Below are 13,209 nucleotides of genomic sequence, written 5' to 3'. Positions count from 1 at the left end.
TGTGAAATGGTAAGCACCCCCCCCCCCCTCCGTTATTTCTTTCATCATCATCATCATCATCATAGTATCCTCTGCCGTTTTAGCCAATCTAAAACTCTAGTCCCATTTCAGATTTCCAAGTTAAAAAGGTCAAACCGAACTTCAAATACATGGAACACCGTTACTACCACCACCTATGGGCCCATGAAATTTTGGTCCTGTAGGGACAAAATATGATTGCTTACATAAAAGGTCAGGTAAGGCAAAATAGACAAACTGGTTAGACGGTTTAATAACTTTACAGCCGCTTTATTACCAAAATCAATGTAGATTACAACTTCAACAGGGCTGCCACTTATCCAGACAAAAAAATTCCCCGACTTTTCCTTTCTTTTTTCAGTATGTAAGAAGTCGTTTGCGTCTCTTGTATTTCGCGTAGTCGGCTTGTATACAGGGAAGTAAACAAGCCGACTACGTGAAATACTAGAGAAGCGAACGACTTCGTAGATGCTAGAAGATTTGCCAGAAAGAAACCTCTGCTAGCAGGGTAGACTTTTCCCTGACCAAGAACCAATTCGCTGACCATCTACGCGAAAAACCTTCGGGAAAAGAGCAAGCGATGAAGCCAAGGAAATCAGTTTCTTCGTAATGTATTTTTATGAAACACCACCTTTGATAACAAGAAAACTCTTTAACAAAACTCAGAGTGGCTTACCAAGGATAAAATTCCCTGCCATTTCACTGACTTTAGGGTTGAATTTCCCTGGCTTGACGCAAACTTCCCTGACTTTTCTTTGACCTTAAAAAAAAAAAAAACTCTTTTTCTCTGACGTTTCCCTGACCGAAGCAAACCTGAATTTAAGACGACGCACTTTTTCCTGGCCATTAAGTGTCTGTGCAAGCCACCTTCATTTGTAATGTTTGTATTTGAAACTAAAGGGTATATTTATAAACAAAAAGGCACTTCAGGCACTTGGATTAACATGCTTTTACATTCGTTTGGGCCAAGAAAAAGCGGCCGTTCTAACAAGTTAGTCTTAAGGCTGGCTTTCACTGTACAGCCAATTCTCTTCAGAAAGGACAATAAAAGGGCTCAATTAAGCATTGGTACTGTATAATGGACGCCCCTCTTTTGTAAGATAACCACTACGCACGAGTTTTGATCTTCCCAAGACCAAGTGAAATATAATACATTCTTGATGATAGCGGGAGCCATAAAAGACGAATACCAACTGCAGGAAGTTCAATCTGTTATAATTTGTCAATTCTTAAAAATCGCACTATTTTGTCCGCGTAATGATTGATAGAAAAGTACATTCTGTCCATCCAACCAATCTGTACATTGGCAAGAGATTTGTCCGTCCCCCAGCCGGCAGATTTCTCCACTTCCTTTATCATCAAGTCCCTCCTGTCGGCCTTTGTTTTGGGGATCGACGCAGGCACATTCATGGCGTGCATGATTTCCTCGTGAAAATACAGCAGCGAAGGGAAGTACGTTTGTTTGGTTACTGCAGAGGAAGGCGTGTCATAGGGGCCAACTACAAAGGAAAATATAAACACTTACTGGGGGCTGTAACGTCTGTTTCTTCTTTAAAATTAACACGAGGTGTGTCCTTTCAAAACCTAATACCGTGAACTGCCGCTTATAAGCCCTGGGCTTATTCAACTTCGTAAGGGGTTTTAGATGGGCTTATAAACGGAGGGGCTTATATCCGCGGGGTTTATAACCAGAATAAAAAAAAACCGTTTCCAAACAAGCTTTAGCATTGCTGATGGAAATACGTTTTTCATTCACTGGTTTATAATTAAGCTTTAAAACGTCAATATTTGGAACAAAATTAAAACTGACAACACGAACGAAACTAGAGGGGGACTTATAATCGGATGCATTTTTTGGTTTCCAAGTATAACGAGGGGGGGGGGGGGGGGGCGGTTATAAGCGGCAGTTTACGGTACTGATCTGACATATTGAGACATCTCCGTCCTATCCTATCTAAGGATTTTCATCCAAGACACATTCCATAGGCATACATGATTTGCTAAAGGGGCTGGCTCTTGCACCAAGCAATTTTTCTTGCAACTTGTCTCGCAATTTTGTCAATCGTGACACAAGTATAGGAAAATCATACTCGTACATATTTAGAAGACATGTACAATGATGTGGAAGTATTGACCTCATGAAGATTGGACACATTGAATGACATTGAAAAGTTGGCAATAGATTTTTTACAATAACTGTAAAAAATCCTTTTTTTTTTTTGCTCACTGATAGGTTTGTAGCTATTGTCTATAAGAGTACATACAATAAAAATGACGTCAGATGAAATGTGCGCGCTTTCTAAACCGAAAATAAAACCAATTCCGCTTATACTTTTTCCATGTCATTGTAAAAACAAATCGATGGCAGTTTTCTATGGTCTATAGTCTTACAGACTATAAAATGACACCATAAAATGTTTAAAACTTGGCAGTGAAACCACTCAACTACGGCTCGTGGTCCGACTTGAGTTTTGAACATTTTATGACGTCATTTTATAGTCTATTAGAGTACAGCCCATAAAAAACTGCCATCGATTTGTTAAACTACGGTCAAAAGTACCTTTACAGTGATAGGAAACGTTCCCACGACTTAATGCCGGTAATCTTCGGAAATATTTGCCAAAAATTATGAATCAGTTGGTACTACTTTCTAAACCAAACCACATTCAGTACTAACTTACCTTTTAGAGCTGTGCGGCTCTTCCAGTCTCTTCTTTCCCATGGAGGTTTGGCGATTATACGGCCGGTACGCTCGGATACTCTGACCCTATCTCCTTTTTCTGTGTACCGGTATGATACCTCCGTGGGTTTACTACAAAGTGGAAAAATTGAAGGCTTAAAATTCTATTAGGTTTTACACGTACCCAGTGTTCTAGAAAACTTTCAAAGTCAGGGGGTCAATGAAGAATATTGAGGTGATCAATGGCAGAGGCTCTCTCCAAATCTTCTTAAGTTCACCATTCAGTTTGTTACCTGAGAACCCTTCATTATCTGGAACACTAGTACCAATTAATCAGGCCGATTTGGCCTAATTTGACAAAGAAAATGAATGAGTGGACGAAAATTGGGATCCTTCAGTTAACAATTGGCTCATGCGTCAGTGTACGTTCATCAAGATGTGAAGCACGCAGGAAGTTTGGAGAGCACAAAAGGTGTGTTAGAGTTGCTCGAGGCTTAGCCAAGAGCAACTTTTACTTCTTGAGTGCTCTCCAAACTTCCCAAGTGCTTCATATCTCCATGAATGCACAGCTGACGCATGAACCAAATTATTGTTTTATAACATAATTTCAACGCGGTAGTTTAAATGTTGTATGAAGAGAAATTTGTTTGCTGACATTATTAGCGTGTACAATGGGAATATGAAGCACACAAAAGCAATTAAATTTGACCACACAAATTTACTAGCTGTGTTATAATACTTTTTATTCAATAAAAATATTAAATGAACAGAGTATCCTTTGTAAAGGATAATTAATTGGGCATTTAATTGGGCCAATTTGGCAAATGCAATGAGTGGGTGGACAAAAATTGGCCTGATTTCGAAAAATCTGTAGCATTGCTACAGATTTTATGAATCAGGTTGATTTTCATCTTGTGCTAATTGTAACATGTAAATTGGCTCATGCGATTGAACCTACATGTGGTAATGTACAGTAGTAATCACCCCGATTAACAATAAAATTATTGGGATGTGTAAATTAGTCTTTCAATTATTTTTCACCAAAGAAAACAGGTTGTTTACCAGTTACATGAAATATCCAGAAATTTTGGTTAGAAGTCAACTGGACCCCAAACATTTACAGAACTTCTATCAGGAACTTTTTGGGTAACTCCAGAGGTTCTCCCTCTTTCTGTTTTAATTACATGTATTTTTAAATTGTTTCTTTGTTTCTTTTTGGAACACCTTTCTCTGAAATGATTCCTCTTATTTATCTCATGCCAGAGAGAATACAGCCAACCAGAAAGCTAGAAACCTGTTGCATATTCTGCGGTATGCAACGGGTAGTGTTCCATGAAAAAAATCCCGGCATTCCTCGCAGCCTACAAAGGCTTTTATACAGTACCTATTTATCATATTTATATTTTTTAATTTTTTATCAAAATTATGTACTTTCAAGAAACATATTTGCCAATCTGTTGAATATTTTCACTGATTGTATTTGCTGTTAAAGCACTAAAGAGTGAAGTTTTGTGTTTATTCAATGAGTGGCATGGGATAAATTAGTTAATTGCAAAGCTTTCTTGTGGTATACCATGAATATCCCACTCGTGACTTGATTTTTCTTTGTATACACACTCGCTTAAAGGCTTGAGTGTTTACTAAGAGAAATCAAGTCACTCATGGGATAATTCATGGTTGCCACTCGAAAGCATTGCATAACTAGTATGTATCTGGGTTCATAACAAGCACTCACTTATCTGAGGGATCCAAGAGAGAAACTTCTGACACCTGCATTGGAGCCTCACTGGGAACCAGGCCTCCTTTAAAATCGCCATGGGCTTTGAGGAAACGATAATGCTGAAAAGAACCAAAGATAGGTCAGACAGTGCAAGGATTGGCAACTTCATTAACAAGAGACATCTGCATGTACAATACAGTGTATATCGATGGTAAAGTCAGATACAAGTACAAGCTAGTGGAGAGACCAGCAACATAGAAAGTTTGAAAAAATGGATATTAAGCTTATTCTTCTTGAGAATGATGTATTGTTCAATGAGTGACACAGGCATACTCAGAAAAAAGGAAATCCGGGTATACAGGAGTGCTTAGTCTTCAACAATCTCATCCATATTTTCGTCTAAGCAGTTTTATTCCCCTGTACATGAAAATCAACTGAAGAATAGAGAAATCCCAAGACTAAGCATTCCTGTATTGACATCACAGCCCTTCTGTCCACAGAGTCCTTTCTTGTGTGGTATTGTACCCAACTGGAAGTAAAATTTGACACCTTCATATGCCTCAAACACAGGGAAGAAAAAGTGGTAAGGATTTTTTTTTTTTTTTTGTTTTCATATGAGAACAACGTGAAGATTTGATCAAGACAATAAAAAAATTCTGTCATACAATTCTTTGAATATATAAGCCTTTACATGTAGGTCAACATCTAGGTATAGAACTTTGTTTATTAGCTTAGTATACATGATATTTCTATCTATGCCAATGTGCCGATATGCCAATGCCAATAATAATTCTATCTATCTGTATGCCAAAATAGAGCTGATTTGAAACAAGTCAGTTTCAAGCCCAAAAACGCACATTGTATGTTAGCCTTCCTCTCAGATGCTCTTCCGTGATGAGACAAAGAGCGCCTGCAAGGGAGGCTAGTTGTACCAGTATGTATATGCCCTTCTTGCTCCAAGCCTTTCATTTGGACTTCACTTACAGTATTAAGTCCTTCAACAAACACCCAGTTCTTGCTTCGAACCACTTCTGTGACTTTGCCAACCTTTCCTTTGTCTTTTCCAGAGAGAAGCATCACCTTGCAGATAAAAAAAATTAAAGCATTAACTTCTTTCTTTGAGGACACAGGCAATAAGTATTAGTGATGTGATCTTTTGTGATTAAACAGCTGAAATTATAAAGTTGGTTAGTCTATACTCTTACAGGTTTAAGCCATCAGACCAGTAATTTGTATGTAGATCAACGAAGAGATAAATTTTACCTCCTTTTTACCTTCTTAAAACTAATCTTCAAGAATTTTTCAGACAGATAATCTCAAGATGAATAACAGCCCATTCTCCAATTGGGGTCACTCAATTTCAATTGACAGTGTATATACTGTGGGTCCGTATAATATGTACCTTATTTTCTACAAATAAATTATTAATGTTGTTGTTGTTGTTGTCTACTTTGATCACCAGTCTCTGACAAATAAGTTACAGTTGAACCTCCTGTAAGCAACCACCCAAAATACCAAGATTTAGTGGTCCTTTGCGGGTGGTGGACAATTACGAGAGTCAAACCAGACAGGGTCTCTTCCAAGAACAGGTCTGACACATCTCCTTATTAGAATCTAGAATTTATCGCATACATGTTCCTAGTTACAATACGAGCAGTGCTAGGTTTTCACTTAAGGTTCCTTGTAAACTCTGAGTAGCGTAGTACATACAGCAAACATGGAGATCAGACCATGTCTCATGTGGTCGCTCAAAAGAGGTTAAAAACAATGATGCTGTCACCTCAAAAAGTGGTTGCGGTCGCTTACGAGACGTTACAAATATAGGGCTTTGACTAGGAAAAATTTTGTGTTTTGGATAGGTGGTTGCTTATGGGAGGTGGTCGCTTATTAAGAGGTGGTCGCACATGGAGGTTTGACTGTATTAGTGAATACAGGATCAGTATGCATTTTGTCAGTTTTTGCCTTCTATGATCATTTACAACAATTCTGAATCATTTTCGTTTAGCATTCACACTTGTCATGTAAGGAAAACTTGCCATACTCCTACTTCAGGCTTCCTGTTACATATAGGTTAGTTATTGATGTATACCTGCCAATTTTTTCTGAGTCAAAGGCGTGAGATTTTTTCCCTCGTCATGACTGGGATTTCCGAAAACGTCCGACCAACTTCCGAAGATTTCCGCTGATTTTCCAAAGACTTCCGAACGTTGCCGAAAATGTCCGATGATATTCCAACGACCTTTGAACACTTACGATTCAAACGGATTGTAGACATTTGAAAGCTTTTGCTATTGTTATAAGGAGCAAAGAAATAATACATAACAAATCTGAAATGGACTGAAGTTTTTTTAGAACAACTTGTCCGGATTTGTGAGTCATGCGTGAGAAATTGTCCTTGATGCGTGAGATCGATGTCTCTAGTCCCCAGGCGTGAGACTCATGCATAATGTGTGAGAGTTGGCAGGTATATTGATGTAGATTGCATCATGTAATTTTCTGTAGCTATCATGTTTGTTTTGCCCACGCAGTTTTAACTTCGCTGTCAAAGACAGCTAATCTATCTCTAGCACAGGTTCAATTCCTGTCTTCTGTTATCACTACCGTATGTGTGTGTATGACCCGGTCGGTGCAGGGAGGGGGGAGGGGGGTGGACTGGTGTTACTTAAACGGGCAACAAACAGTCCGCTTTACAGCAATAATCCCCTCGTGTGTAATACTGGTGGCCACCTTGACCCAAGCAATTTTCCTGCTCGATCAAATAAAAATTATTTCTTGAGGGCTGTCTGCAATATCATCAAGCTTTGCGTTCCAGTTTTCCAGTAAATTATACATGTAGCTAACACCTTGATCCAAGTCATTTTTCTGCTCAAACAAATTAAAATCATTTGTTACGACTTGTCTGCGATACAATTAGAGTTACAAGACTCAATTAAATGGGTTTTTTTAAGTTTGAGTGAGGAGTAAGGATCACAAAATCAGTCCTGCACATGGCATCAACACAAAGTTCATGACTAGGGATGCCTTACCGTGTCTCCTCGAACTATTTTCCATTCTTTCAAAGGAACGATCGGCTGCCGCTTGTTTCCACGTCGTTGACGAGGAAAGCGGCGAGGCAAAACACTGTTAAATCCAAAAGGTTTCCAAGGAATAGAGGGCATGATCACCGTTCGTTCAGTTCACATGGAAATCCAAAATGGCCGCAAGGCAAATCGAGCAGTACTGGGGCTAGTCAGACTCTGCGTAAATAACCTGCGTGACATCGTGCGTGACACACACAGTCACAAGGATAGGAAAACAGTCTGTGAGCAGAGATTTCTCATATAACCACAAGAAATGAGGAAAATGGGAAAAAGACTTCTTTTTCTTCTCATTTCTCACGAAGATTATGCCAGATCTCTGTCTACAGGTGACCTGTATTTTAGTGTCATGACTGGTGGAAGCATGGGGTAGCTCCCTACAATCTTTATTTCAGGTAGTAAGTCACCATGTGAATAAAAACTGGGGTGAACTCTTTCAAAAATGTCAACTGTATGATAACCAAACCGACTTGCAGTGCGACACACCTTACCGTGGCCACCCAACAAACTTTTTTCACAAGTTAATCAATCAGGATATCTTCCTCCTTGTTCCTTCCTCATATACAAAACGACATGTTTTCAATTATCTGTTGTTGCGTCACTTGCCTGTTGGACTTTGCAAGGAGGTGTGGCCGTTAATCAAATTCGCACATCCTGATTGGCTAACTTGTAAAAAAAGTTTGTTGGGTGGCCACGGTAAGGCACATCGCACTGTAAGATCACTCTGCAATCTTCTGTCATGCGCAGACCAATCCAAAACTTCAGCATCCCCGTCCCCCTCCCCCTCCCCCACAACTGCTGTAGGCATTTGAACTTTTGAAATTGGCTTGTACAAATTCCCATCTCCCAAGGCCAAAACGCTGTTCAATTGCTCCAAGGGCTCTCCAAATTTTCAGCTTCAATCAATCAATCAATCAATCAAAGTTCATGCTTTGCAGACAGAAATATATCAATGACTAAATATATCAAAATGTATTGTGAAACCTGTTTTAAATTATTTTGAAAACTCTTTTGAGTGAGCTATTTTCTCAGGATGGTGAAATTTTGTCCTTGGAAAACTCCAATCTTAAACTCCCAAAAGCCAGGAAAATACTAATGTGTGAATTCTGCTAGACCAAAAGATATATCCAGTTCAAATTCACCACTTTCCAAATTGCACTGTTAGTCACATCTCACATTATTGGTGGAGGGAACAAAAGAACAAATAACAGGGCAATGCTTCCAGTCCTAAAAAGATTGCAGCTGCAGATTATCAGGGTCCAATTGAAATAGAACTTTCAGGAACAGGCACATACCTACCGAGACAAATGCCTGAGTGCACCAAGGAGAGGGGTGGAGGGAATGTTGAGGGTTTCATGATAGGCTTCTTTCGATATATTAAAATTCAACTTTTTAATGAGGCTGAGGACAAAAACAAAGGAAACTGAATAATCATGTTTATTCATTTTTGTTGTTTATGTTCTCTAGGCCTCGCATTCAAGCTGAATATTAATATTTTGAAAGGATCCTATTAATTGTTGCTATCTTTCTGCATCTCACATCTGATTGGTTTTCATCTGTGACAATAATTTATTAATATGTCACTCATATCAAGTGTTTATACTTTTCTGATTTGTGCAGCTAGTAACATATGTATGTGTCAACGTTGGGTTACTCTTGGGGAAGAGAAAATATGACGTGATCATAATATTTCACTATACAATATTTATTAGCAATCTTCCTGGACTATAAATATTTTTAATTATTTGACTTCCATGAAATGAAAGTTACATATTGCTCATACTTGCATGAAAATGTTACATATTACGATAAGCATCTAACATTCTATGAGAATAACACAACATTAATATTTTGAGCTTGACTAATCTCTATTGACTGGATGCATCTGTAAATGCCAACAATTAATTATTCAGGCAATTACGCAATAGGAAGTAATATAGCAAACATGAGGAACAGTTTTTTCATCCAATTTCTAAACAATAAAAAATGGGTTGAAAACTGAGGCACAGTAAGGCGTTTGGAAATATCAAACACTCTTTCAAGTGTTTGATATAGTTTCTCAAACCATTAAAATAATATTTTCTTGGAGAAAATTAAAGCAAAAGTCTACCAAATTTTATTACAATAAAGATCACATTTCCAACTTCTTCACGGTAGTGATAAACTCTGTTTTCTCTTCATGAATTATTAATCAGTTTGAGAAAGGAAAGGAAAATTTTTTCCATTAAAATGTCATTCCTGCAAGTTTATCACAAAATAGAACAAATAATTATTAATGTCAAAATCAAACCAAGCAATAACATACTCTCATTCACAATGTGAGTTTCAGGTTAAACACAAAAATACCTAACTACATTGTACATAATAAATCAAAAAGGTTGTGACACAACGTCTTTGTCTGCATGCTCTCTTAATAACAAGAAATTCACTGAAAACCTACACAACACTTAATAAGTGACTAAAGTTTTCTATGTTTCTGGGTCCAAGAGGTACAAGTTACCGGTAACATTTTGTAGTTCTGTTTTGCAGGAACAAGTGAAGACTTATAAAATGTACAAACAAGAAAACCTTTGCTTGGATAGAAAATTTGGGAAACAGCATTAAAGGCTGTGTTATTTCTTGGCAGCCCCCTCAGCTTCCTTTTTTTCAGCAGCTTTCTTCTGTTTTTCTCTCATCATGGCTGCATCCCTATAAAACAGCAACAAAACTACTTCAATTGTTATACTATTAGAGAGATTTAAGAATCGTGTTTACGGCAAACGTGAGATTCGTGTTTATGTTTCCTTTAAAAATGAGTGGATAAATCACAATAGTGCAAAACAATTCTGGCCTTTTATGTTAATGCAAAGCTATTCAATTTTACTGAGAAACTGAAAACAGCGAGTGGCAAATGAAGGATAAACATGGTTATGTGGTCTTTTTCCAGACCTGCCAACCCGTGATAAAGGAAAATCTGGAGACCCATGAAAAAAAATCTGGAGATTCAACAAAAAGTAGTGAGATTCTATTTTTTTCCCCGATCAAGATTAAACAAACCCTTTTTCGCCATTTTGATCCGATTGCTTTCCCGCGCCATGTATGTCGCATGAACTTGCAAACACTACTGGGAAACTCAGCATGGAATCGAAGTTCAGTTAATGGTTAACTTCTGTCTTCACCGCTGGATGAAATTACTAGTAGAGGCCTGGGAACTACGCAAAAAACGGTAAACACAAGCACAAATCACACAGTTTAGTGAGTACAGAGTTCTCCTTTATAAGTTGATCCCTTTATGGCACTAGCATTCCCCATTTAATTTCCGATTTTATTCAACAAGGTTACATTTCATTTCAGAATGAGTTTTGCCCAAAAACCGTGAGATTGGGAGTCTTGTCGTGAGGCCGTGAGAAAAGATAAAAAATTGTGAGACTCACGGCAGAATCGTGAGAGTTGGCAGGTCTGCTTTTCTGTCGTTTACCGTATGCCGTTCGCCGTAAACGTAATTCTAAATCTCTGTATTTAGTTATTGCCTCAACTGACACATGACTGTAATTACAGTAAATGGTTACTTGTGACTACATGTAACTTTAACTTGAAGAGTTTTGAGGAGTCTGACAATTGAGCCTTGAGGAAACTGCATGACAACAATGCTGTTTGCCTAAAAAATAATTTTATGCACTCACAAGGCCAAATGTCAAGGAGCAAAGGAGCCCAACATGTGAAGTGTTAGGTGCTGCTGCAAAAACTTTAGGTGCCCTGAGCATTTTCTTGGGTGCCCCAGGCTACCTAGTGTAACAGCGCCTTAACTCCAACAGGTTGAATGAGCTGTTTCATTGACATATCCTTTGTTGAATTATTTACACTACAGGGTGTAGACTGCTCCAGTATAATGAAGAAACGCCATATTTAAATAAAGGTTATGGTGATGAATTAATGACGATGAAAATGATGGCGATGATGACAATGATGATGTTGATGATGATGATGACAAGTTTCTATTATGAGTTTCTTTTGCTAGCTCTGCAAGGAATATATGGAAAACAATGACAAGAGCATGCATGTTAATTCTGGGGATTAAACGGTTCATTTTCATTTCACAGACCTTTCTTTTCTATCCCTGAGGGCAACACCACTTTCTCCTCCTTTCTTTTTTGCCTGTTCTTGTTGCTTCTTCTGGTTCTTTGCACGAGCCAATTCCCGTTGATTTCCACCTGAGAGGAGTTCACAAAATTAATATCAAGACAACAACTCTATGGCCCCATCAACACATACATTCTTACCCACCTTTATACTTGAAAACAGAGATTTAAAAATACAGCCAGGTTGTTTATCTCTGGACACAGGTATATGTTAAGGTTCTATTTGATCCTTGGTTCCATTTTATTTTTCCTTGTTTTATACTCATTATCACACATTACCATATACGAAAACAAAGGAAAATAAGAATTGAACCACAACATAAACACATTTTCATCTGTTGTACCATCCACAAATACAGTTGAAAAAGCTTTTGAGCAACTTGTATTGTCACTGTTTGTAAAATTGTCAATCTTTGTCAAATTGTCAATCTCCACTTTCAAAAGATGTCTACTTTGAGAGGAGTTTTTTAATATCTCCATTTTTGCAGGATGTGCAAACGTTTTTGTCCATTTGCTGGACATGCAGTGCTACTCAATAGTAAGTTACCAGTTGCATCTCATCTCTTACAACATGTGATTCTGTTCACGTTCGATGCCACTCTCGTCTTTACATACAAGAAAAAACTTACCAAAAGTTTACACAGATGCTTTGAAAATGACACTTAAAACTTCCACAAGAATCACTGCTAAAATTACATAAAAAGATGCAAGTGTAAAGGCCATTTACACAAGGTTATATATTCTTATGTAACTTAATTTAGCAGCAATTATTGTGGCAATTTTAAGTCTGTAAACTTGTGCAAACAGCCCTTTAGTATTATTGCCATCAATCTTTATAATGACAATCTTCTAGCTCATATAGACCAGGCCACACAATGCAGTATTTGTCTAGAAAACATACCAGACTTGAAATAATTTTTTTGTGGCCTCAGCCATCACAATGACGGCAAAAACCCTGTTTTTTTCTTTTGCTTATAGTTGGGCCTGACCTCTCTAGAGAGAGCAATAAATTTATTGAGCAGTACTTACTTGTGATGTGGCAGTCAGATTTTGATATTACATGTAAACATGTGCAAATATTTTTACCTGTGGTATATTTTCGATGCCATGTATGTATGTTCTAAACATACAGACAAATTGATCAGGTAAAAAAGTGGAAAAGAGGTAAGCTTAACTTACAGCTACACGAATGTTGATGTCAACAATTAATTATTTAAACTATTCACTTCTACACATGCTATTTATCAGTTAAAAAAGATAATAGCTTTTAAGTTAAACGGGAGTTCTGATTAGCCATGGTGTGTCTTCTTGAAAATAAAACTTAACACCGATTTTCAGAAGAATCAAAGCCACATTTCACAAACGAAAAGCTTCACAAACCGAAGCCAATATTTGATTCCAGTCAAATAATCTTACAGACGAGTATTGATTCCTCGTATTTATGAACCTGTCTATATAAGTTTTGATCTTTCCCAAATCACCCATCGTTTAATAAAGAATTCTACCGATTCGTTAAGGTCAAAGCCAAAAGGAACAACGAAACAATCTCTTTGTGATAAAGAAGCTCTTCAAATGCAACTCGCGATCGTCAACTTT

General features: G+C 37.7%; 2 protein-coding genes across 2 annotated transcripts in view; both read right to left on the bottom strand.

Moving 5' to 3' along the window:
* Positions 1-259: 259 nt before the first annotated feature.
* Positions 260-7,639, bottom strand: LOC146451324 (large ribosomal subunit protein uL24m-like). Its single transcript, XM_085099457.1, has 5 exons — positions 7,445-7,639; positions 5,403-5,498; positions 4,434-4,537; positions 2,700-2,830; positions 260-1,517 (listed from the first exon to the last, which is right to left on the bottom strand). Exons 1-5 carry the CDS (start codon positions 7,574-7,576, stop codon positions 1,231-1,233), a joined length of 750 nt encoding a protein of 249 aa, XP_084955583.1. The 5' UTR covers positions 7,577-7,639; the 3' UTR covers positions 260-1,230.
* A 1,545-nt stretch (positions 7,640-9,184) lies between these two features.
* LOC146451323 (small EDRK-rich factor 2-like) overlaps positions 9,185-13,209 on the bottom strand; it is a 4,271-nt gene continuing 246 nt past the window's right edge. The window contains exons 2-3 of the mRNA XM_085099469.1: positions 11,577-11,685; positions 9,185-10,183 (exon numbers count right to left, since the gene is read on the bottom strand). Of these exons, the coding sequence (XP_084955595.1) occupies positions 10,108-10,183; positions 11,577-11,685 (185 nt within the window). The 3' untranslated portion in view covers positions 9,185-10,107. The remainder of the gene's footprint in view (positions 10,184-11,576; positions 11,686-13,209) is intronic.

The sequence above is a fragment of the Pavona decussata genome, unplaced genomic scaffold (genome assembly GCF_977016875.1).
Source record: "Pavona decussata unplaced genomic scaffold, jaPavDecu1.1 SCAFFOLD_391, whole genome shotgun sequence".
NCBI classification, from domain to species: Eukaryota; Metazoa; Cnidaria; class Anthozoa; order Scleractinia; family Agariciidae; genus Pavona; species Pavona decussata.
Note: the sequence above shows the minus strand (reverse complement) of the source record. Positions and strands in the feature narration are given on the sequence as shown.